Below are 26,516 nucleotides of genomic sequence, written 5' to 3'. Positions count from 1 at the left end.
GGCAATTTGTACCAAAGCATAGCTACTGTATTTTGGTCCAGCTTTACTACTCTCTTTGCAAACTTAATTGCACACATTAAGTGATGTTTTCTGTATCCTTAGTTAAGAACAGAGGCTAGAAAGATTGCATATTGCTGGGTCTGAATGCCTGCTTTCATAATCCTCAACTCGGATGCACAGATTACATCTGGGAAGACTCCTTTCCTTTCATGACATGTCCATTTCATTTTAGTCAATTAATATTGACTGATACTGAATGATTGCTACTGGAACTAAAAAGGGGAAAGTACTAAATAAATACAGAAACAGGATAATCAAATTTATTTTGCAAACACAAATTTGGATTTTTAAGACTTTGGTATGTCATTAAACAATAGGTAATAAGTTCCAGAGATCAGGCATTTTGTGTGCATTCTGTAGAACAGTTTAGCTATGAAATCAATTATAGTTGTGTTGCAAGTTTAGCCTTGGTAAAGGTGGAACACAAAGTGCAGAAGTAGAATATTAATTCAATTGCCTTAGCCCAAAAATTTTGTATTAACAGTGACTCCCTCTGAATTAAGAAAAGAAGACAATATTTTCAGCTTCAGTTTGGAATTTATTTTGTGTAAATTTCTTCACAGAAATTAAGTCCAAATCAGAGTACCAGATTAATTCACCTGCAGATTCCAGGATACCTAGTATCAAACTGATGCCTTTTGGATAGGCTGAATATTACTTGCTTTCCAAAACCTAGGAGCAGGTTTCGTATGACCTCAGGCAGTAAAACAATCTCCACATGCACAGGCAGGTAGAGAGTTCCCAATGTCCTCAATGTGCCTGAGCTCATGGAAAATGAAAAGACTCCTGTCAGGCCCCAGAGGTATTTGGAGCGTGTACTGATGGTGGCATGGAGGGTGTTATTTTTTCCTGACCCTGAAGCCTTGAAGCATGAGATTTGATTACAATCATTGTCCCATTGCAGAGCTGCAGAATTTATGAGTATTAAGAGCACAGCAGAAAGTTTCCTTTTCTCTGTAGAAGACCACAGGTGGGTACATAGGGTGACCCTCAGATTTGAAATGCACACACACACACAGAACTTTTCCTACCACACCCACAGGCAAGAGTGAGACAGGTAATTCACCTGAAAGCATGTAAGCAACATCTTTTTCTCTCCTGCATGAAGCGTTCAGGCATTCACCTGCTGCATGAAGCATTCAGGCATTCTCTGTTCAGCTAAGCTCAGAGGGAAATTCCTGAGCCACATTTTGCTTCTATTTCCCAGGGTGAAACCACTGCAGCTTCTCCATGAGAGACATGGTTTGCCAATCACCTCCCACCTTTCTTTTGTGAAAGGTTTTTCCTAATCTCTGAATTATTTGTGGATCTCTTCTCAAGGCTGGTGCTGTGTGGGCACTCTCCCAGCTGGGCTGCATGGGGGGCAGGTTTACCCCCTCACTTACAGGCCACCTTCACCCTGACATGACCTCTCCTTCCTTACAGCACCATGATTTGTCTTTCTTATTTTCCCATTTCTCCTCCTTGGAGCTGCTAATTTCCAGCATATTCTCTTACACTGAAGATGTGTAGAAATATGTTTTTCCCCCAATAACTGGATCTTTCTCTTGTAGATGTTAGAGCAAACCCTACTGCATCGGGACCATGCATACAGCAGATCCAGAGCACTAAGTACCTGACTCCTAGTACACTTTACCAATGCAATCTTCTGAGATCCAAAATCTTGCCAGCAAAGGCTTTGTGACTCATCCTGTGAGCCATCAACATAAATGCTGAATAGCCTCGCACCAGACACTGAGTACTGGGAGACCTATCAAAACCTGCCCAATTCATTGGAGATTTCCATTCTCATCTACCTTGAGACCTGTCTGTAAATGTCTGGATTTAGCACTTGCCTTCTTTCACCAGACAAAAGCTTTTAGATCTAAACATATAAATAAATTAATATAAATTAAATATGTTAATATATATTAGATACATATTGATATACTAAATATATATAAATACTTTGCCAAAACCCAAGCAGATGGTATTGACATATTGTCACTTCTGCCCAAACTGTAGCTAAGTCAAAGACAATGACATTTGATTTAAGAAGATCTACCTGCCATGAAACTATGACATTGATTACTTGCATTTTTCATAGAATCATCGAATCATCAAGGTTGGAAGACACCTTCAAGATCATCCAGTCCAATCATTCACCCAGCAGTGCCTCTGTAACCCCTAAACCACTAAACACCATCACCCAGCATCAGATGCAGACACATCTTGAACACATTTCTAGCCTCACCTCTTTGCTGCTACATCCTTATAGGAACCCTTCCAGTGTTTTGCCTCTTAGGTTTCATATCTTCTTCCCATCTTTTTAATATTGCTAATAAATATAATGAAATAGTTCAATACATTGAAATATTAGTGCTAGCAATGAAAAAAAAATCTTTATTTATTTCCTTTAAAATCCTAGGTGTGAAATTTCTAGGATGGTATATTTGAAAATGCGTAAATTTGATAGGCACTGCTTTGAATTTTCCCACGTTAATTTTACAGAAATGAAAAAGAAAACTTCTGTGCCAGATGAAAATTTGTTGTTGTGGTTTATATTTTTCTTTTTGCCTATACAGTCTGAGCAGAAAACTGATCCTTTCATACAGATAAAGTATGCAGAGCAAATCTGAGCTTCACGTGAGAGCTTCACACAGAGGCTTTTAGGAAGCAGCTTTGGGGACTGTCCCTGCCACTGCAGTGGTGGGTGCTTGGGGCTGCCCACTGTAGTGCACATTCCTCGGTGCCTGCCACACTCATCGATGCCCAGAGCACACCCATGGCTATTTCATCTTCAGCTTCCTCTCAGGAAGCAGCTATAAACTGAATACATTTCACCTACATGGTTGGCAGGTTTTGTGCTTGCATCCTGATCACATGTGATTCAACAGATGATTTTTCTAAGCATTTAAAGAGCTGCAAAGAAAGCAATGTTTCTGAGTGTTTCTTAATCACTGTTTAATGATGAACTGTGCCTTTTCTCTCCCAAACACTTATTTCTGATCTTCAGGGTGTGTTTAAGACTACAAAATTTAGCAGATTGCCAAGCACTTACTGTGTATCTTGGCACTAATTGCCTTACCAGTCCTGTTTGCTCTCTACAGTTATTACTTATGATGCCTATGTGAGGCCTTCCCCCAGATACCTTAATTGATATTGATGTTATTGATGTGGTTTGAGGTTATGACTGTGGTTTGAGAACTCTTGCCTCTGTTGCTGTAGGGCATTTTGATCTCAGATTGCACCAAATACTAGTTATCTTTTTTTACTGCGTTGGATTTTAAACCACATAGATATTCGTGGATTACTTAAATCCTTTTAAGTAGGAAAATTACTTTTCCTTCAGTGTGGAAATAGGCTTCCTACAGCTAGCTTGAGCCCATCACTCAAGGGGAGTTAGAGAAGACATCACAGTATGGCCACAGTAATCCTGGGAAGATGAGGCTGGGGAGGTTCAGGATCACTCTGTGCACTCCAACACTTACCACATGTGCTACAACCACCTTTGGTTGTTTCTTGCCACATTGCACAATTACAATCAGCAGGTTTTTTCCTCTGGACTATCATAACTAATGAAAAATCACAACAAAAAGCTTGCTGCTTCATAGAATCATGTAACAATTTGTGTTGGAAGGGACTTTTAAGGGTCAAGTCCAGCCCCCCTTCAATGAGCAGGAACAGCTTCAACTACATCAGGTTTCTTAGAACCCTGTCCAACTCAACCTTGAATGTTTCCAGGGATGGAGTGTCCACCGCCTCTCTGGGCAACCTGTTCCAGAAGCTTGAGAAAGCTTCACTTAACCTGAAGAAAAAATATCATGGCATGATATGAAAGCTCCCAGAACTGCTTTGATTTTGTTCTCTATGGATATGAACCCAAGCACCAGCCACTTTAACTAAAATATTAAAATAAATCCTAGAGGTTTTCTACATTCAGTTGGTTTTGTAAAACACTTCTGATGCTTCACCAAAATTGTCCACAAGAGCTAAACATGTAGACAAATTCATCTCCAGCTAAGATAAGCTCAGATATGCTTAAATATTGCATTATATTATTTTGGATTTTAAATGGCTGACAACATCTTTCTAAGATAACAGAGCTTTGAAGGCATATGTGGGTGACCTTAACTCATTCTTACTACATTAGAACTTTCATATATAATCTCTTACCACTGTTAATTGAGACACATTCTCAGGGAAGTTACATGATACTAAGCGGAAAAATTAAAATGAATCTATTTTTCATCATGATTAGCTGTGTTCCCAGTACAAGCTGAGAAATACTAAAATATGTTGATTAAATGCTGGCATAGGTGGGCCAAGCATGTGAATCAGGTGAAGAACAATATAAGCATAAACATATAATTAAAGGTGAATTCTTTGTCCTAAAGGAATCCAGCCATCCCTTCAAGAAACTGCAAAACCTGAGAAGTCTTACCAACACTGGAGCCATGAACGAGTTAAGAGCAGTTACTAATCCTCCATGAGAGACCATGACTCGAGAATTACTCCTCAGTGGCAGCTGGATCTGAATTAATGATTTGGTTTTAGTAGGTTTAAAAAAAGATGTTCATTTCTAACGTGTCTAAGCTAGTTGAGCAGGAAAATAGAATAAGCATTAAAGTACAGGACATGCTCAAATGAAACATTATCACTAAAAAGCTTTTTAAATCAAGTGCCCAGTGTAACTAAGCCAGCAGTAGAACAAGATAAATGGGCATTTCTGAGACTTTCTGTATGGCTGAGAAGCTAAAAATATGGGTCATGATTTGTGACATTACAGAGCTTCAGCTTCAGTTTTGTTGCATTAGGTGCTCCAGTATCCCTGTGAGTACTGGTTTCTACTGAAGTTAACCAGAGGAGATTTATAGGGGGGATTTAATTACAGGTCTAAGACCTGTAATTAATTTTTTTTTACTTCTATCTTAGATTCAGTTACTAAGTTTCCATTTTTCAGATTTCTTATTTCTTCTCCTTGATATCATAAAAAATTATAAACATGGAAAAAATAATTATAAAATGTAACACATATATTTGTACTTGCACAGCCTGCAAGCCACAACTTTGATGCTCTAATGATTGGCATGAATGTGAAATAAAAAAACTTTAGGATAAAATGCCTTCAAGTATGCCTCAAATTGAAATTCTCAAGACCTTGCTTTATTTTTTGGCTGTTAAAACTAGCTGTAAGAAAACAGGATCTTTGTTTCTTAAGACTTTGTTTCCTTCCACTATTTCTTTCCTATACTAAGCCACAGATTGTAATCCTGTTGTCACCACAGTCTGTCGTGGGAATATGATATGATGCTGTTCTCACTGACGGCAAAATGTGTTTCGGCTTAGAAGCACAGGGAACCACATTGTATAATCTCTTTCCTCAGTTTATATGACATAGAGTCGAGTCAGCCCTAAAGTATCAAATGGGTAATGAGTAAAGTGTTGAGATAAGAAATTAGAAAAGAATTAGAAAGCAGAATGTTCTGGGTATATGAGAAATAATCTCAAATTAATTTTTTCAAGTGTCAGTACCCCTTACTTACTGAAAGCTAGTTTGTGCACCTGGCTCAATGTGTTCAAATATCTTATGTAAGGCTCTTCAGGCTTGAGACACAAAGTCAGAGACTATGAACAAAAATTTCATCCTAGGCTCTATGCTTTCTGGCAGAAGCACATGATGTGCAGTGGCAGGATCTCCCAGTCAGAAGGGCACCAGCACTGCTCAGCATAGCATGGTTCATGACAATGCAAAGGGATGCTCTGGGAACTGAACGAGTCCTCAGGACCAGCCTTATGTCATTTGCTCTCTTGCCAGGGTGTGACTCCAGTTTTTGTACTATTTCATTGCAAAGAAGTCGTGACCTCTTTCAATCCCAGCTGCTGTTTTCCTCCACTTCCCTCTTGTTAAATCAATATTTGCACAGGCAGTGAAATTTGGCTCATGAATGTTCACGTCTAATCTTAATCTATTAAAAAATTGAAAAAATAAAAACATCAATAACTGTACAGACTTTTTTTTTTTTTTTAATTAGACACAAGGATCTTTATCAGAAAGGAAAGATTACATGAGAAACAATGTATGGAGTATTGAATGCACCACAATGATCTGCAGATTTCCCACTCAGCTTTTTGAGCACCTGGAACAAAGAATGTATTTTCAACCTATTTTTGTTTTTCATTATGGAAATATGCAGCCTAAGAAGAATGTTACACAGAATCTCCTTGGTTTAGGAGAGAACATAAAGATCATCCTCTGAAGAACTGCTCACCTTGAATCTCTTCATAGGTTCTGGCCAATAGGAAGACAAGAAGTCTCTATACTTACAAGTAATCATAGGTGCAAGCTCTATATTTTGCTTGCCTCATTTCATGTATTGAGTTGATTGAAGGCACAGCGAGATCTGCTCAGAAGATTGTCAACATTATCAAAATACACTCCCAAGGTTTACAGCAAGGAAGGAAAATAACAAAAGCTTTAATACTACCAGCACAGTTAATGAGGGAAGAGATGTAGACAGCACACATCCAGCTTCTTTTCTCTGCTGATCTCTGAAGAAAAGACATTCTCATATTGATGAAATGCCAACAGGTGGAGTTAAGATTGGAACTCCGGAAAGAAACAAGACATTGCTGGAAATAGGTCTGCATAAGGAAGTCTTGAAAGCAAAGGAAAAACAGATGTTATATTTGAGTTACAAAGTGCATTTTAACTACCTAATCTGTGAATGAGGACCTTGAGAATAGTGTGACTTTCCTACTCCCAGGACAATCCTCCCCCACCAGTATGGCCTGGTGCTTCTTGATAGGCCGTTTTCTGAGGAAGTTGAAAACCTGAGCTTTAGTCCTTTCAGTCTGAGATAACAGTCAAACAGATATATCCAGGTGCAGAACACAGCTGAGATCTTCCACATGGTTTACAAGGATCAACAACCCTGATAACTGTGGCAGATAAAATGGACATATCCTAGAGCGGACCACAGTCCACCCTGCCTTGTCCCTGAACTTAGCACTCCAAAGGCAGTGACTTGTTTTTCTACTCAGTTCAAGATACACAACTCTGTGAATATGAATAGGAAGTTCCTGTGCACATTACGTCTACAGCATTTTAATTGTAATATAATTTTGAGTTTCAGGAAGGCTGGTCAGATGTGAAAATGTAAAGAGAACTGATCCTGATGATAACGATAAGGACAAGTAACTAACAAAGGGGCTCATGTTCTCTTAGACAACGGCCTGATAATGAAAGGGAACAAAAGAAATGTGATGAATGAGAGTGGGGCTCCTAAGAGGAAACAAAACACATTTGCAAACAAAGATAGTGAAATAATAGGGATCCTGTAAACCAGTTGGTGCTTTCCTGCAGAACCTAAAAGACACAAAATTCACATAGACCAAAAGGGCTGATTGCTAAACATGTATGTGTTTGTAAACAGGGTGTAGTTTGGAGTCAGGAAGAGTCAGGGCTGGATGATGTGCTGACTGAATGGAACATTGATTGGGTCAATTGAGCCTTAAGTGCTCCAAAAACTTCAAAGACTTATTTAAATAATATAACTATCCTGTATTTCAAATGAAAAATAACCTTGGACACAAGGATTTCCCTGTTTTCAGATTTTGCAAAATGAAATTTGACACTTAGCAGTAGAACACAAAATGGCAAGCATAAAAACTCAACAAGTGAATCTGTATTTTTTGGCATTCAGTTTGGATGAAATAGAAATAATAAAAAGTACCAAGACAAGTAACCAGGTCAAGGCCTGATGTCTTTCAGTTCAAAGAGAGGCAGGTGCTTTGGTTTTCTTTTACAGAAATTCTGACAATATAGAAACCCCTTTAGCTTTCTTTGTCTCCATTGTAATCAAAGGCATAAGAAACAACAACAGAAATCCCATGTCACCATATGTGCACTGCCGAGTTTAAATACAGATTAATTCAAAAGCAAGAATTGCTGCATTTCTGATGCATCACTGGACCAGTGTGCAATGCAGTTATCCCCACAGTGCTCCAAAGATGCCTGGCCTAAAACCCCAAGGGAAGCACCTCAGACACTCCAGCAGGCCTCCAGGATCTCAGCTGTGCTGCCACTGGTCAGGCAACACTTTACCACATGGTAGTTCCCAAATACTTTTCTCACGACTGAGTTCATGGCTGTGATGCTGTTCCTCTCTGAGTACGGCCTGAGCAGAGCCATTTTTCCCCAAGAGACCCAGGAGCTCCAAACATGTGAGATCATGTGGCATTTCCACAGTATGAGGATGGATAATTCCTGTACGCTTCTTCTGCACCCCCACCTCAAACACCAGTCAGCAGTTAAAAGAACAACACGAATGAAGGGAATTCTGAAGAGTGGAGTGTCACATAGCCCCTCAGATGGAGAGGAAGGTCTGCTGGGGCAGAGTGAGCAAGTGGCTGGTCTGGCACAGAGATGCAGTCAATGGTCATGTGGCAATGTTGGCTCTTAGTGATCAATATATGAACTCACATATAACCATATATGCATACATATGCCTTTTACTTCTCTGTGTAAGATGTAGACTGGGCTGATACTGACTTGGACACTCTAGCCCCTCCAGACTGTGACAGTGGGGCTGCGAAAATCTGACCTTCTTCTTGTTAGTGGGGAATAACTGCAGATGTATGTTCTAGTTACTTGAGGGTTTGGGTTTTGTTCACTTTTTCTTAAACTGTGGGAGGCCTATCCAGAGCCTTCTTAGCACAGATCCTCCCCTCCTTGTCCCAAAGAAATAGTTTCACTTGTTGACACAAAAGATTCCTCTTGTAAGATACAGAATAACAGAGTAGAGTTACCTTCCTAAGTGAGATGCGTGATCAACACCTGCTAGAAAACCCTTCAGGACCATTTTGTAGAAATAGCTGTAGTTGCGTTTGCATTAGCACTCTGAACTATTCCCAAGCTGAGACCAGATCTTTGTGTTTGCTCAGGCATAAGGGGAAGTGTTAATGTTTACTGAGTCAGAATGCTGTTGCTTAAGGAACTGAATTAAATTTATCATTCTTGGCCCATGGTGTCTCACATACTGAGCACCAGAGAAAGGCAGATAAGGACACCCCCATTTCCTGTGTTTTTCAAGTAACTGTGACAAGTGGAAGCACCAGTCTGAAAATGACCCTATTCTATTAACAATTTTTCTTACCAAATCCTCATTATAAAAGAAGAATGTGGAAGTGGAAATAATTGAATTGTGCATGGAAATAGATATATTTCATATGAATTAAAGATACTTATCTGCATTAAAATAACCTGACAGAGAGCTGCTGTGCTTCATTCAGTTAGAAAGACTTGATATTCATGTTTATTTTCCATTTACAAATGAGAATCCCTGGGGTATGATAACTTAGCTGGAGATGCTCCTCTTGAAATTTCCACTTGGAATCCAGCCTGGTTTGCAATAATCAAAGGTTATTATCTGATGGGTAGAAGTGAAGAAAATAATATCTTGGGCTTTTTCTTGCAATTTTTAAATTACTTTGGTTAGAATGTGAGAACAGCAACCCCCAGACAGGCCTGTCCAGTTCAGTCTCTGACACTGGATGCTGAGAGGGATGTGATGGATCTGCCTTATCTATGTCTGATAGTTTTTTAAACTTCCCTATGCTTTTGGTCTCTGTGACACCCTCTAGCAATGAGTTTCTAATTTTAATCACACATTATATGAAAAAGCATCTTCTGATAATTTTAAGCCTGCGATGCACTACAGCTATGCAAAAATAGCTGTTTACATTCTATATCATTAATGACTTACAGATATCCAATAAAATTCTTTTAGCCACTTTTTTCTATGCTGAAGAGTGATATAAGAGAAATTAGTCCACAGTATTTCCTCCCCATGCCTAGGTGTTGTTTCCAGTCTGTGATCCTAATTGCTGCCTAGCTGTACCTTTTCTAGTTGTACTGTATCAGTGGAGCAGAAGTCCATGCAATACTCAAGACACAGTTTCGCCAGTGGCTCAAAGGGTGGTAAAATCATGGTTTCTGTTTCATTTTGATAACTGCAGTTAATGAGTTTCTGATAAACAATGCTTAGTTCACTGGTGAAGTGTGACTTCAACCTCTACAAGCCATGCTTACTCCCTCACATACAAAGCATTCACCTTTTTTTGTGACTCTTTGTCATTCATTTTTGACTAATTTCACCATTTGTAAGCATCTCCCTTCTTGAATTTGGGATGTTGGTGCCTTTTCCATTTTTGCAGGGATACTGTATTTGAATACCTTAGAGTCACTGCTACAGAACTATTCTTCCATATTCATATGCAGAAATATTTCCTTCAAACTGCTCAGGATTAAATCTAGAATAGCTTTTCTTCTTGTGGATCATCTGACTAGTTGGGCCAAGAACTGAAACTATTTAAACCTGTTGTCTGAATAATAGCGGGCTCTGAACTCCCCCTAATCCCCCTGCAGACAGCAGCGGTCCCTTGCACCCTTGCAGTCTTTAATCTGAGGGTGCTTTGCAGCTGTTGTCACCATCCATGTGAGTCACTAGAAGCACAGTCTCGATCAGGTGGATTTATCATGCTGAACTTTACCCACTGAACAGGTAAATGTTTTGTCAGTTTGCCAGGCAGACTGCCATGCTTGTCATCAACAGAGAAGGACAGGCATGCACAGTGTTGCTGGTTCTACCAGCTTTGGGATGGGGGAGCTGTCCTCCAGATTGTCCAGGCTAACCTCCCAGTGCAGGACAACTGGTTTTTAACTACTGTTCCTTCTTGGATAGGAAATTTCAACCCAAATTGATTTTACAGCACATATTCACTCTGTTACCAATGCAAAGCTGAGCTTTCTTTTAACAAACACGACTGTTCCTCTAATGGTGTAGTCTTCTCTGTTATTCAGATGTATTTGAACTCCACTGTATTACAGTAAAACACTGATTATTTTCTATCAGATGCCTACTACTATAAACATTTAAAATTAAATATTCCAGTTCACTAACCTCTGTACTCAGACTCCCAGCGGTCTGAGTGTTCACACAGAACACTTTCATGTGGAGTACTGATCAGACCCCTATTTGTATGCCTGACTTCTCTGGAGTGTTTGCACCAATCTTTGTTCAGATTTTGGCATCTTCTTTCAGGCATGCAGAGTGTTTCCAATTTTACCCTTTCAATAATGAGTCACTCCAACTGGCATGCTCTCCTGCATCTGCCACCTTGTCCTCAATCCTCCATTTTAAAGCACTCCTACAGTCTTTTTTTTTTTTCTTTTTTTTAAATCCTGAATTCTAGCAGACCCTTTCTCCTCTACACTGAAAGCTGCGATTTTCACACATTCTGCATTTGCCTCTATTCTATTTACAGGAGTGATGGTTCATGGAAATAAAGACTCTTAAACACAATACTTGAGATGTTCAGGGAATAGAAATCTTTACTGATAAATAGGGATCTGTGCAATGTCCTCACGGAACAGTCAATCATAGCAGCCCAGTTCAACAAGAGAGCAGAGAGACATGGTGAGTCTGTCGATGCTGCTGACAGACTTCCTTGGTACACATCAGTTTGGTTAGAAGGAACAGCAAACACAGTTTGTGCATAATTTATTAAAAATGGAGATGTGTGTTTTTAAATAAGCAAACAAAATTCAATTGTTTCTCAACCTGTACACAGTTATACAACAGAAATAAAGAAACAGGCATATTTTCAAACACAGAGATGAACCTTTTGAAGTAAATTATTTATTATTAAAAATTATATCCTTGGCTCCAGTGCTCGCTGAGGTGTGCTATTAAGCTGAGCTAATTTCTTGTGTCTGCCTTGGAAAGCCATTACCCCAACTGTCACTGTGGTTTGCATGCACAGCACAGAGGAAGACACAAAACCTGTGTTCTCCCCCTCCAGAGAGTGCTCCCAGAAAGCTTTCCAGCCTTGAGTTCCATTACAGATTTGTCCTGCTACTTGGCCTGTAGGGAATCCCATGTAAAGCCCATGAAAATAACAAAGCCTTGTGTTGCACATGCTCCTTCTCCACTGTCAGCCTTACATGCATACTTAGGGTGTGCTGGGGAGGCTGAGGCTGATGCCATTCATAAATCTAAGCCTTTGCAGAATATTCACAGTGCTTCCTCTCATTCCACTACAACAAGGGCATCTTGAATACAAGGGAGGATTAAGCATGGTCAAGCCAGTACTTTTCAGGGGCATCCCACCCCTTACACCCCCCTCAAACCCCCTCACACCCCTAAAAATTGAATCGTCCAGAAAATTAAAGGTATTTGTATTTATGACTAAGAGTAAGAAATTGAAAACTCCATGTGGAACTTCCTGTATGTGGTGTGTGTGCATAAACCCTTGGGTATTTTACACAGAAATTTTGATTATAATTATAGTACTAGAACATTTCTATCTGCCAAAGCATCTGCCTTGCACCTGCTCTCCTACCATGGAAAGAGAGCAATGAGAGAAAAAAGAAGCTGCATCAGGACAGGAAAGAAAAATAGTAACCTCTTTAGAAAAGCACCATCAGTTTTTCTTCAAACATTTTTTCTTGGCTTCAGTGTGGGGAAAAAACAAGCATGGATCTTCCACCATTTCCCTGCTTATGACATAAGCAAACTCATGAAGGGCATCTCAGCTCTACAGTTCTTTGAAGAACTGAAATGAAAGGATGGATCCTCAGAAGATGGTACTTTGTCTGACTGAACAGTAACAGGTCTTGCAGTGTCAAGACTGATTTTCTTTCCCTGCCTCTGAATGGAACGTATTTATTGGCACTATGCCATCAGCTGAGAGTTCATACGGCTCCATTACAGGTCAAAGTAAAGTTGCTGCAGGTTTTGGAGGCAGCCAGGGCAGGATTTAAAACTGTATTTCCTTTTGAGGCCACCGAATCCTTTCTAGATTTCCCATGTGCTGCCAGTCAACACGAGTTTTTTTCTGATAAAAGCAAAATGGGCACCTGGAAATGAAGTCCTCAGCTACTCTACAGTTATTACATAGCCCTGGGTTTCATACATAATGAAAATGATATATTAATATATGTACTAATATATGTTCAAATGCAAAGAAAAATACTTTGTCTCAACAAAGTGCTTAAGAATGCTTATGTACAAAAGTTGCTTTAACAGAGCACTCAATATTTTTAATAATTATGCCTAGTGCTCCATATTTGTGTCCTCTTAATCCTTTCTATGTAACTCAGTAAATAAATAAACTGATTAAAACCCCCACCATTAAATATACATGTTTCAATGTATTTAAAGCATTTATTTTAGACAGAAAGGCATTTAATGTGCACGTGAAAACATATTTTATTTTGGAGTATTTGCCAACTATGTGAGAGATCTCTTGCAGTGCTGAGAAAATGAATACCTAAGGTAATAATTTCCACAATTAGCTCTGCATTTTGGCTGAAAAATGCTCTTAAAATTCTTCATATTTTACATTTCCTCTTAATAGCAGCACCATTTAAAAATACATATTTTTTATCACTTTTACTTAGGAAGATACATCTGACAAGGTTTAGATTTGCTATTTGTCAGTTTGCAACTAGGTCATATATACTCAGGTGAAAGTTAATTTACTATGTAGTACATATATATATAAAAATCCCATCTATATTTCATGATATATATATAAAAAATACATGTATTCATGGATGGTAAGAATATATATACTCTCCTATATGACACATATTTTATATACGATATATTTTTACAGTATAAATATAAATATTTCTAGAGATAAATATAAATTCTGTGAAGGTGAAAAAAGAAATAAGAAGAATTTACAATGTCTATTGTAGCAACAAAATATTTCACTAACAAAAAAAAAAGAAAATTGATAAGATATAAGCTGTTATTTTGAAGAAAGAACCAGTTTGGGAAGATGCGAGGTAAATGTAATGGAAAAATTTCAGACTCTTTTTTTATACTCATGCTGCAGTAATGCCTGGAGGCCAGAGAGATACTTGGCTGACTAACAAAATGCTAATTATTCAGAGACTTCTGTTTCACAGAGAAAAGCCACATCAGTAACTTGGAAAGTGGGATCTGTGGAATTCTTAAAGCGTACTAATGAAAAAATGCCAGGAGAAAATTTAAAAGATGAGACAGTAAAAATTTTTAATAACGTGATATCACACTTACTTGCTATCCTGTATTTCATACTGTGAATGCTAGGATGTGCAGGAATGCAATGTCTCATAATGAGACTGTGGCAGTAGGTCAAATAGGAAAGAAATCAATAAAAATGTGAGCAGAGGAAGGTGATTAAAATATTGAAGATGAACTTTAGAAACATTGTGATAGTGTTCTTCCAGTTCTTCAAAAATTACAAGTTTATGACTATCAGAGAAAATTTTCAATCATCTACTTTGAAACTTTTACCTGTGTATGATACCTGTATCTGAGCATCTATATTCAGGTCAAAACCAAACATTGTACCCCAGAGTTTTCTGCTTGTTATAAAATATATTGAATATTTTGATAAATTTAATAGTAAATTTGATAGCAAATAATATCTTGAATATTAGGTTTGGGTGTATAAAGACATGCACAAAGGGAAATTAAAATTAATTTTGAGGGAAATTAAAAAGGGGAGGATCTTAGGCAAAATCTCCAGATGGAATACACCACAGACACATATGTCTTACACTCACAGATAATCATGTGTCAAAACAACATTATAAAGACTGTGAGAGTGAGCACCAGAAAGTTAGAAAAATGCCAGAGTTATGGTTGTCTGCACAACTTAAATTTGGCTTGCATGTGTATATGCATTATGGCAGTCAATGGCACCACCACCTCCTTTTTTTCACAAGTCCCTTCCCTCTCTCAGTGCCCAGAATAGGTGATGAGAAGGTATTGACTGGCTTTTCAACATATCATTTGTTCTCTGCACAGCCTGCACACTCTGATGGTTCTCTTGCATAGCAAAAACGAGACAAGATTTCATAATGCTGCTCTCATGGCCAGGGGACTCAGACCTAGATGATCTTTAAGGTTCCTTCCATCCCAAACCATGCTGTGATTCTAAGATTCTGCAGTGCCAGTAACTGTGGTGGCTGCAGGAATTAAACAGACTGCACAGAGCCTTTAGGGACTACTGCTGCCATTTTATACCGGGTAGCTAATGTTAAAAAGGCTCTTTAAACTTGGCTGGCCAGTCTGAGATAGTGAGGATTTCCTTTTTCCATAGCCTTGAATAATATAGTGCTGCATTTAAGACATGATTCTCATTAATTTCAAGTGCAGTTATGAGCCTCAGACCCATAGTGTTCAAGCTATTTAGAACACACAAATGCAAAAGGGAATTTGCACTTGCAAACTCTGGGAGGGCTAGACTTAAACACTTCTACAAATCTTACTTCAGTCTCTCGTATCAGACACACAAATACAGAAACATGTCATTTGGATTCACATTACCTAGCTTGAGACATCTAAAAGCTATTTTCAAGCTAAACTAGGCATGTCAAAGTTAAACTGGTCATCTTTCAGAGACAGTAGAGACAGATTGTGCCAGAGAGCTTGTCATCTTGCCTGTCCTGTGCATTTTAGACATTTTAGGACATTTTTAGAAGACATTCTCTTCTTCTAGGACACAATCAGTTGTCTCTGAAGGTTTCTATCTAACAGCAGCCTGAATTCACCATCTTAGATTTAGATGACTAACCACTAAACACTTAAATTTGATGAGATATAACTCACATGTGAACCTCACAGAATTTTTTTTAAAGTTTCTGGTTTTTTTGGGTGACAGACTGCCGCATTAAAATTGTTCCACATTACAATCTAGAGGTGAACTTCTATGTTGCACAAATAGAAATGGAACAACTAGGGGGAAAGAAATCATCAGGTCATGCAATAATATCACCCGGAGAGAAAACTTCAGGTCTATGATGCAGGATTTTGTTCCTTGAGCTAACAGAGTAACTGTTACTGGTACTTGGAGCTTCTCTAGGTGGTGATGGGACCTTTGCAGCAGATTTCTCAGGCTTTGCTGGAATAGGGTCTCCTGAGGTCTACACAGGCTTTGGAAAGGTGTACAACTCCTATACCTATTCTATTACCAACTCAATTCCCCTCTCCCTTCCCCTCAATGTACTAATATTTTAGTCATGTATCTTCCCAGTTTTGGCTTTTCATCTTATTCTTATTAACCAGTCCCAGGTTCTACCTTTCAGACCTCTCTTTAGATCACATCTGGGACCAAGACATCCAGGCTCAATGTCCTTCACTAAGAAGAACCTGTCTCATGCCTTTTGACTGTTTTCCCAGTATTTTCCCATTTTTAAGCACTTGGAGTTCTTCCTGTCCTCAGTCCTTCACCTCAATCTTCTTACCCTGTAAATGCTATTTCTCTCTCCCAATTTCTCCTTCCATCCATCTTTTACCCTTCACAAAACCTATTCCTATCTGACATCACCAAGTTATTCTTTTCCAGTCCAAATTGTCCTTCCCATGCTCAATGTTTTCTTTTGCCAGCTCCTGGTACAGTCATTCTTGCTTTGCTTCTGCAACCTTGCTTTTTGGTGACTGTCCTGCCCCTTCCCTCATCCTGTTTTCTGCTGCCTATTAGGGACTTGGATCCAGTCTGCTTGCTCAAAAATTGTCTGTTCTTCCCATATCCTCAGGCTGCCCTTCCCCATATCTACTGAAGCCTACTCCTCTCCAAAAAAAGGCACCAGAACTTTTTAATGTGATCTCCCCATCCCTGGAAGTGTTCAAGGCCAGGTTGGATGGGGCCCTGAGCAACCTGAGGTAATGAATGGCATTGCTACCCATGGCAGGGGTGTTGGAATTATATGATATTTAAGGTCCCTTTCAACCCAAACCATTCTATGATTCTTGAAAATGGCTCAGTGATTTGAGCTGCCTTATTTTGACTGCAGTCCCCTCCCCCCAACTAATTCCCCTAACACAGGAAAATTTAGCCCAGATAAAATTTGGAAAATTATAAGCAATGGAAATTGTGATTTTAAGGGTACTGACAAGCAGCCTTAAAAACAAGTGATATCAGTATTTACCTTTGGTACCTCTGGCATTTATCTGCATCTTCATTAAAACAGACAGGCTAGCAGCCTGTACCAGCCTATTCCTTGCGTTCAGTGCTACCACTAGGGATCCCTGGGAGCATGCTCGAAGAAGTGCTGAAATTCTGACATGATGGAATTGGCAGCCTCATAACATCAGTCACAAGAAGCCAGGGAGGAACTGCAGGCTTAGAGGGTCTCTGTCAGCACTTGTGTGCAGGCACCTGTGTAAGAGCTTTGACATCCCTGCAGTGCAGTACAAGATACTGTGTGTACTCCTCTGGCTGGCACTGCTTATCTTTAGGACTCACATCCCCTTTCTCAGGTACTTGTTTGTCAGAGGTACAGCTCTGTTTCTTGCAATTCATTCCTTCCTGATAGAGGAATTCATTCCTTCCTGCATTATATACATCATGCTGCATTACATACATCATGCTTAGTGGCATGCATCCTTTCACAGAGTTGATGCTGTGCTGATAGCTTGGAGAGACAAGGGAAATTGAACAACAACCACTCTGCCTCCATCATTATCTTTGTAGCCAGGAAAGCAATATATCTGAACAAACAGTTAACTGAATGGAACACTGTGAGAGAGGAGATGACATTGCTAGGGACTGTATTACCAGAGGAGTCATATCAGGGCATTCCAATGATTATCTTAATTTCTTCATCTCTTCTGTCAATAGCTGTTGACTTCATTTCATTTGGCTGCCTCTCACTTATTTCCAGAGGCAAGAGGGCAAATCCTGCCAGTGCCACACTGCAGCACTGTGTGCTCCAACTGCAGCAAACACTGTGACATTATGCTGCATTATGCTGAGCCAGCCAGACACTTCGGCTGAGCCCTGGCATCAATGATGTATCAGTGTTTCACTGACTCCCATTCTATTAAAAGAGGTTAACAAGATTGGTGTTCAGCACTGATGTCTCTGTTTCTTATCTGTATGGAATGTAAAGTGCCCATAACTCAATAGCAATTGATACTCCTATTTTTTTAAAGATCCCTGTAACTGGTGGCTGATTCCATTACACATTCTCAGCCCCTTAATGTGCTGCTTTCCCATGTGGATACATTATCCTTTACCATTTGCCAGCCTGAGCCTGGGAGCAGAGTGCAGAGGGGGAGGGAAATGAAGAAGCCCAACCTGCTGTGTGCAGTCACACTTCGCCACATGGACATGCGGGGCTCTCACGTAGCTCTGCGTGTGCCACGAACACAGCACATTGCTCATCCCCCAGCAGATTCCAATGATCACCCCACTACAAAGTTTGTAACAGCATCAGTTCTGGGATAAATCTGGGAAAGCTGGAGGGTTTCAGTCTCATTGACAGAGTGGAGTGTAGAGCTGTGTCCCTTCAAGTGAGGCCATTCGCCCCTGAATTACCAGGGGCTGGTTCCCAATTGCAAAAAGAGGATGAAAAGATGTCCTGTCCTGGAATTGCATCCCTCTTTTTCACAAAGTTTTCCTTCCAGTGTTTCAGTTAAACAGAGGAAGGGGAAGAATAATTTTCTCCATAAAATGAGAGAATGATGATACAATTACGGCCTAATCAAAATCCAGAGAAAGGGGGAGAAGTGGGATGGATATGCCCATGAAAGAGGATTCAATCTTTAGACCTCCAATATACCCCTCTGTAGGAATCACCTGGCACTTTGGTTTAAGTGGAATTACACTGCTTGAATATATACTGCAATTTTGTGTATAAAAAGTATGGAAAAAATGCACACCAGCAACAGGATGAGCACAACCTTTAGTAGCCAAGCAATCATTTTATAGCCATTGGTAATGTAAATAGACAGACTGCTGATTTAGTTCTGTTGGTTTTTTTTTTTTTTTAACTAAAAAAGTTAATTTGCATTTATTTTATTTCTTGGAATCTAGTTTGGATCTCATATTATTTATTGACAAAAATAAATAATTTTGTGGAAATACTGAGTGAAGCCCACTTCCAGATACATTAGGTTTTTTGAAAATACTGTATCAAATCCAAATAGTGGTAAGGATAAAGGTTGGTGAAAACATCTGTAGTGGTCTTTTTTCTTTGCAAATTGATATTTTGTTTTCAAACTATAGCAGAAAAAATGTTCTTTGTGTCATATCGCAATAAAAAATGCTGAAGGCCTCATAAAAAACCATTGCAAAGTTTTCCGTAAATTGTCATTGTGCATAGATGAACATATATCAAAGTTGTTCATAAATTTCCTGTGCAAACTTTATTTCTAGTGGGAAAAAAAGAGTTCAATTTATGAGCTAACAGACCAAATATGTAAATAAATGACATATGCATGCACAGTCAATATCTATATGCAAATATCAGGCATATACTTTATTTCAAAACCTGGTCCTAAAGTGTTGCCAAAAGTGAAAGCATCAAGGTGAAGCTAGGCTATAAAATAATCAAGATCAAATTTTGTCCGTTAATCAGTTTTCTCAGTTCGGTCTCAGTAAGCAGAGGAACAGTTCCACATGTTTGACCTTGCTTTTGTCACTAAAACAAATTCCTGACAAGATCCTGAAGCCAATTCTCTCCCAGTATCAACTCATGCAATAATTTTCATGCAATGTCCCTGCTTAACTAATAAGTGAGAGCCCTCTCTGCCTTAAGGGAGGTGAATATGAAGCCAGCTGAGTGTCCCCTGTCCAGATATTCCCATGTCCTAGTGTGATTAGCACTGTCTTGTCAAATTTAGCTCTAAGCCATTTGTGAACACCTTCTTTGTTTATAGTAGCACACTGAAATCTGCACAGACCTCTGTGTTTGCTTTTCTGTGTATCCTATTAACAGTGCACTACATTTCAAGACATCATACTGCAGAAAGCCACAAAAGCACTTTCAATCAATTTAAACCAAATTTTAAAAATTACTTTCATTCCGGAAAAATACTGCTTGGTATAATTCTGAGAAAACAAAACTGGGGTTTAGTTCTACTGTTGTAAATTCAGAGCGCCTGTACAAGAATTTTTGTGCTGCATTTGAAATTCTTCAACTGCAATTTTGTACAAAAATCCCTATAAAAATCAAACCATGGCTAAGCAGGATTGCACCCTGTAAATGACTAGGTATGATCTGCTTGGAAAGTGGTATAAAGAAATTTTTAAAATTTATAACCTTGAGAGAAATTTTCAAAAAGCTGAAAGCTGATCAAAAGCCCAGCTATTTTTATTATTGCATAAGAGTAATAAAACCATAAACCACAATAGTTCAGTTTTCATTCCAGTATAATAAAGCACAGTGTATTAGATCCTGATTCCCAGCGTTCTTTTCCTAGAGGCAGTCTAGTTATATATGTACAATCAAGAACAACCTTCAACTCAGGACTTGTACTTTTCTTAAAAAGTAGAAATACAAAGAAAGCAGGAACTAAGGGGGGATATTGCTTTAGTTAGACGAGTCAAGAATGCATGAGGGAACTGCCTCTATCAGTCTTCATGCTGAATTCAGAGCTATGTATTCCACTACTATATGCAAGGAACCAGTTTCAAGTGTATTCCATCACTCCCATTTCACCAACTATTTGTTCAGCAGCTCTATGTAGCTCCTGCCTGAAGAGATTTTAGCACGATGAAAACATGGCTCAGATAGTAAATTATCAATATACTGTTACTGTGTACAACCTGCAGAAGAGACAAACATGACAAAGCGTCTCCTATGCCTTATTTACCAACTTCTAGCCTGTATTTCAAATGGGAAGATAGCAAAATGTTAAGGGCTTGTTTTGTTTTGTTTGTTTTTATTATGTCAATGATAACAAGTTATTATTGCAAAGACAGACTTCTGTATTTCTCTCAATAAACAGGACTGCATTACTGAACTATAAAGCCAAGAAGACTCGTACAGTGTGAAAATATGCAGGGGAACAACAGCTGTTAGTCATTATTTTCTCCTTATCCTTTCAACACCTCTCATTCAATTTGCTCTCTAATGGGTAAATCACACTTTCTCCCTAGGACATTTTCTCATTTCAGGCAGGTACTTAAAGGAATCCTGAGACAATTAAGAGTCTCAGTCATAGGTCAAACACACCCCATCTTTTGTTGCTTTCACTGTAGATATTAAAACTAATTTTTATGCTTTATCAAACAGCTAAAGCTGATGCTGTGTTCTCCTAGCCCTTTGTCACTACTAATGTGATGATGTTCCTGCTTTTCTTCTTTAGACAGTAAACCTTGCCTCATTTTTTTTCCTTACACAGCCTGTGTTAAATTTCTCAAAAGAGAAATGCGAAATATAAAAATTATTGCTCTCACTTCATTTAGGCCAAAGAAGAATTTGACATCAGACAGCTTTTAAACATGTCTTTTAAGCTTTACCTCATCTGACAAGCTTCACAGTAGCTATTTGGAAAAAGAAGAAAAGCAGAAACAATTTTGCTTATGATCACATTCAGTTTACTGCACAAGTTACTATACATTGCTCCATTCTCTATTTCTTAGCTGTAAGACGAATATGCATTGTAGTTTGAGCCTTTTGTTCACTCTGATTTTAATTAATCTGATTCTAGGCCACAGTGAAAATGAGGCAGGGAAAAACATAAACAGCTACAAACATCACATCCTACTAAACTGGACTTTTCACTGGAAAATACATTTCCATTTATTAACTCTTAAAGTCATAATTATAAATTTTTCCAAGTGGCCACATGGCACAAATCTCCAAAATGACAGAGTATGTCCACTGGTGAAGTTGGAATGTATCACAGCATGCACAAGCTTGAATGTGTGCACTCTTCCAACTATTTCTTGTTCAAAGTAAGTGGTTTGCTTTTCTTCAGAAAGGCAAGTCAGTCTACATCTGGTTTTGACTTTAAGATGTGAAAGATGAACCTGATTACATTTCCCACACAGCTTCTAATATGCAACATTTTTACAATTGGTACTGCTGGTACTATTTAGTGAAATGGATTGTGCTGAAGATGTTGTGGAGAAGGCACATGTCTATAGCTATTCTTTTGAGAGTAGCAGCTACTTGCAGCTACTCTTGGGCAGTGCTAACTCCTTATGCTTCATACAAACTCAAAAAGGCAAAATACTATTCCAAAGAGTGCCTCAATCTTTGTGGTGCCTCAGTAATGTGTGTCCTTAATGGGACAATAAATTACCTGGGGTTTAAGCCCTCCTTCAGCATCTAGGTCAGCTCCATCCCATCGACCCTCCTTAAGGCTGGTATTATTACTGTTTACCAGCAGTAATTATAACCTGTTTCTGCCCCTCTCACATGCATCACTGATTGCAATCTCAGAAAGAGAAGGGGAAACAAAAATAATAAATAAAAATAGAAACAAAAGTAAACTCCCTTGGTGCCTACATGGAAATGGTAGGAGCTCAGTGTAAAACCTTGCACGTGTAGGGACAGCATCCAGTGCTGGCAGTGGAATGAAGTATTGAGACCACATGAAAAAAGAATTAAGGCAGGCACGCTTCCTCAGTAAAAATACCGTATTTTAAAAAGGGTGCCTGTGCATATATGTGTATATATAACACCATCAACGTTGCCTGAGGGGGAACACGTCAGGGAGCGCACTGGGGCTGACGCGTTATTGAGTAAGGACCCCTCCAAAGAGCGTCATGTTCTCCGCCACCCCGGGATGGGATCCCTTTGTCCGTGCCTGCTCCCGCGGGGAGCGGCGGGCGCTGCCATCCGCGGGCGGGTCGCGGTGCCCACACGCCGTGACTCGCCGCTCCGGGGCATAAACAAACACGGCTGGAACAACAAAAGGCCGCGGCTGCGGCGGCCGGACCCCGCCGGCGGGGCGCAGAGCGGCCGGGCACGTCCCCAGTGCCGCCGCCCCCCGCCCCGTTCCCACAGGGCTGCCCCCGCCCGCCCCCCGGCAGCTGCCATGTGTCTGCTCAAGTGCGATTAACACCGACTCGCCAAATCCCCCCCACTCCCGCTTCCCCTCCCCGGGCCATTTGGGGCATGCACGCGCCCGCGCCCCGTGTTTACACGGCGGCGCCTTCGCGCGGAGCCTTTTTGTGGATGGCGCTGGCAGATGAGCCGGGGGAGGTGGGGGCTCCGCGCCGCGCAGCGCCCGCCGCCGGCTATAAAAGCCTCCGGGCCCGCGGGAGGCAGCGCCAGGCGAGCGGCCGCGGACCGGCGGAGGATGGAGGGGGGCTGCCGCCCCCGGGCGCTCTCGGCGGCGCTGCCCCCGCAGGGCTACTCGCCCCTCTCCTCCTCCCGGTGCGGGGGGCGGCCCGGTCCTGCCCTGACGGCCTTGTCCTCGCCCCGCAGCCCTGCGCCTTTCTGGAGACCGTGGGTGCCCGCGCCGGGTGAGGCGGCCCGGCGGAGCAGCCCCGGCCCCACAGCGGTGAGTGGGGCGCGGCGCGGCGGAGCATCTGCCGCCGGCATCGCCGCACACACGGCCGGGAAGTCCCGGCGGGGCGGGGATGCTCGGGGAGGGCCCGGTGCCGTGCCGGCGGGCTGACCTCTGCTCTCTCCTCTGCAGCCTCACAGCCCCGGCGGGCTGGCGGAAGCCTCCCGAAAGCTGGCGCAGTACACGCACCCCGTCAGGTAAGTGGCAGTCCCGGTGTCCCGCCGCCGGTTCCCGGGGAGGACCTCGGGGCACCAGGGGCCCGTGGCGCTGCGCGGCCAGGGGGGAGTCCCTTTCTCGCCAGGGTAGTGCCGTAGCACTCGCTCTCCCGCCCCTTTTGTTTCCACCCATATATTTATGTAGATATTAAAGAGCCTTGGGAGTGAATTTGCCATCGATGTGCTTTTGAACTGACAGGTCTTTGTGCAAATGATTGCCAGGACTCGTGGATTTAACATCTTTGAGGTCCCTCTGTGGTGTGGGACTTAAGACTTATTACACAGTTATGTGGTGTTTTTTGGTGGTGGTAGAGTTGGCTGAAGCATCTTGCTACTCATTCCTGCGCTCAGGATTAAAAAAGGCAAGGGGGCGTAGTTCCTAGGCTGTGTTGCTGTGCAAACATCCAGCGCCATCCTAGAGCAAGGAAGCAGGTGGAGGCGTGGGCGAGTAGCAGGAGGAGAGGGCATGCACTGGCTAAGCCACCATTGCCGAGGAAAGTACTGGTGTAACTACTGCTTTAATGACGAAGGTAATGACAGTATCTTTACTGTCAGTTCTGAAAAGGAAATAAAAAAAATAACAGCTGAATCTGTAGGAGAGTCTGTATTCAGAAATGCTGCTAGGTGTTGCAAGGTACTTAAAATAATTGCACAGGTAGTTTTTCCAGATAAGATGCAGCTTTCTTTCAAATCTAGGCTCTGATCCCTCAAATACTGATGCACCAACTCAGCAACTGTACAGGCAGACTTTATTGTGACTGCTCCAGTGCTTAGGTTTGAGTGAATGCTATTGCAGGGAACATTGGGAATGGAGACCCGTTACAAAGCCGATGTTAGTGACTTTGTGTCAAGGAAGCAGTGTTCTGTTAAACAGTAGCCTAGAAAGTATTTCCTGTAATTGCTAGAAAGCTATCAAGTTCTGTTTCTTAAAGCATTTCTATTTTAAACAATCTGTAGTCAGCATTTCATTATGTTTTAGTGTGCTAGTCTCTTGGCTCTTAGGACTTCCATGGTCTGTTCCTTGTAGCTATTTCCAAACTGTAAGCAAGAGAGGATAGCAGCTGAAAAGTAACAGGAACTTGCAGTGTATTAATTGCAATTATAATAATATTAATATATTCTCATTAGCTGATAGCCCTTGCTAACTGTGATCTTATCAGCCTATTTTGTTAATTTCTGGACACAACACCGACTGCTTTAAAATCTACATCAGTGGGACATCCTCCTTAAGGAGTCTGTTGATTGTTTTTGGAAACACACATGAAATATCAAGGTCTGATCACCCCATGACCTTTATCACTCCTTTGAATTTTACAATGGTGTGAAACAAGTATCAAAACTACCTAGACTGGGGACCTTCAGTAAAAAAACTACTAATTTGATTCAAATGTATCTTTGATCCTGTTTGACACCCATTATATTCCCTAGGAATAGTTCCAGTAGGGGCAGTACTACTAGGATCAGTAGTACTGTGTGGATACAAAAATGCTGCTAGCAAGGATTTTCTTGCTATTTTCTAAGTCCGTGAGAGTTTTCTCTCTCACAGAGATAGTAACAGAGTTCTATAAACAATAAAACACCTGAAACCTTGAAAAGTCTTGTTTATAGTACAGTAGGAAAATATTTTGACAATGGATGTTTTAGGATTTTATCCAATCACCCCCAAGGGGTGGCTGATCCTTGGTCCAGTTAGGCTATGAAGAAAAAGTCTATAAAAGAGTTTGTAAAATAATTAAATAAATCAATCTTGCTGCACAATTCCTGCCTGCTGGATCTTCTCTCCTCCTCCCTATGGCTGTGGGACACAGTAATATACCCTAGGGCATTTTAATAGTACTGTTTATGAGGTACTGGAGTGGGAAGTTTCAGATGCAGAGTCCTGGGCTTTAATAAAAACTAAAACAAAGAACCGCTGCAAAACTAGCACTCTAAATGCACCTTTATCTCTTCAGATGAAAATAAGAATCCAGAGAATTTTTTTCCCTAATCAAATGTAGAAAGCAACTTAGTAATTGAGCATGTAAGGAAAATTTCTGTAGGATGCTTCTTTAAATAAAATTTCGCTTTGGTTTTTTGCATGTCAGCCCCCAAGTACATAATACATAATAACAATAAGCAAATCTATTGTATACTTGTTTCAGACTATTTTGGCCCAAATCAAGGTGCTATGATTACTTGTATCAGGAAGCTGAAGCACTTCTGAAAAACTTCCCAGTTCAGGCTACAATTTCCTTTTATGAAGATTCGGATAGTGAAGATGATGAAGATGAACTGGAATAAGATTCAAGAACAGAATCAGGTTGCTGATTGCAGGCAAGGCCAATGCCACTTCTAAGATGTAATTTAAACTTAATATAAATATGTATTATAGTATTTTTAAAGATAATTTATTTCTATGTAAGTTATTCTTAATAAAACTGAGATGTCTTGTAATTTTATCCGAGCCTTTTTCCTTTGTTCTGTTCTTGTTCTGGTTTAAGTGGGGAAGGTATTGATTAGTATGTTAGTACCTGGGGTCCTACAGTTTGTAGATCATAAGTTGAACACCAATTTTTGAAGCAGAGAACAGATGCCTTACTTTGAAGGCTCTATGGTTATGTGACTTTCTCAAAGTCTGCGGACACAAGGAAAGCTTGTCATTGTGATTTAGTAGGCTCCATATGGAAGTGTATCGAGGAATCATTGGATTAAGTATTCTAATTGTTTTGTGCCTGCTGTTACAATAGAGTTCCAAGCATTGGAGAAGAGACAATATAGCTGTTTTCTAATTGGAGAAAAGAGCCCAAATTCTAACCTAGTTCTTGTTGTGTAGAGGTGTTTGCCTCAAGTCACTTGTGCTCTCATGTACATGTACTGTATTATACATAAAAGTGGGAGTTTCATACTGCATTTGTCCATAAAGTGGACATCAATAAATGAGAAGGTCTAATTGAGTTGTTATAATAGTGAGCTT

The 26,516-nt window shown here is 40.3% G+C and overlaps 1 protein-coding gene and 1 long non-coding RNA gene across 2 annotated transcripts in view; one reads left to right on the top strand and one right to left on the bottom strand.

Annotated features, from left to right (window-relative positions):
• The window catches only part of LOC138107350 (uncharacterized), a 48,963-nt gene that overhangs the window by 21,926 nt on the left and 521 nt on the right, over nt 1–26,516 (bottom strand). The gene's annotated exons all lie outside the window — the stretch shown is intronic.
• RIPPLY2 (ripply transcriptional repressor 2) lies at nt 23,028–25,979 on the top strand. Its single transcript, XM_069008605.1, has 3 exons — nt 23,028–23,342; nt 23,481–23,545; nt 25,705–25,979. Exons 1-3 carry the CDS (start codon nt 23,028–23,030, stop codon nt 25,841–25,843), a joined length of 519 nt encoding a protein of 172 aa, XP_068864706.1. The 3' UTR covers nt 25,844–25,979.

Source organism: Aphelocoma coerulescens, chromosome 3 (assembly GCF_041296385.1).
Source record: "Aphelocoma coerulescens isolate FSJ_1873_10779 chromosome 3, UR_Acoe_1.0, whole genome shotgun sequence".
Classification (NCBI taxonomy): domain Eukaryota; kingdom Metazoa; phylum Chordata; class Aves; order Passeriformes; family Corvidae; genus Aphelocoma; species Aphelocoma coerulescens.
The sequence above is the reverse complement of the archived record's forward strand: the minus strand, read 5'-3'. Positions and strand labels throughout refer to the sequence as shown.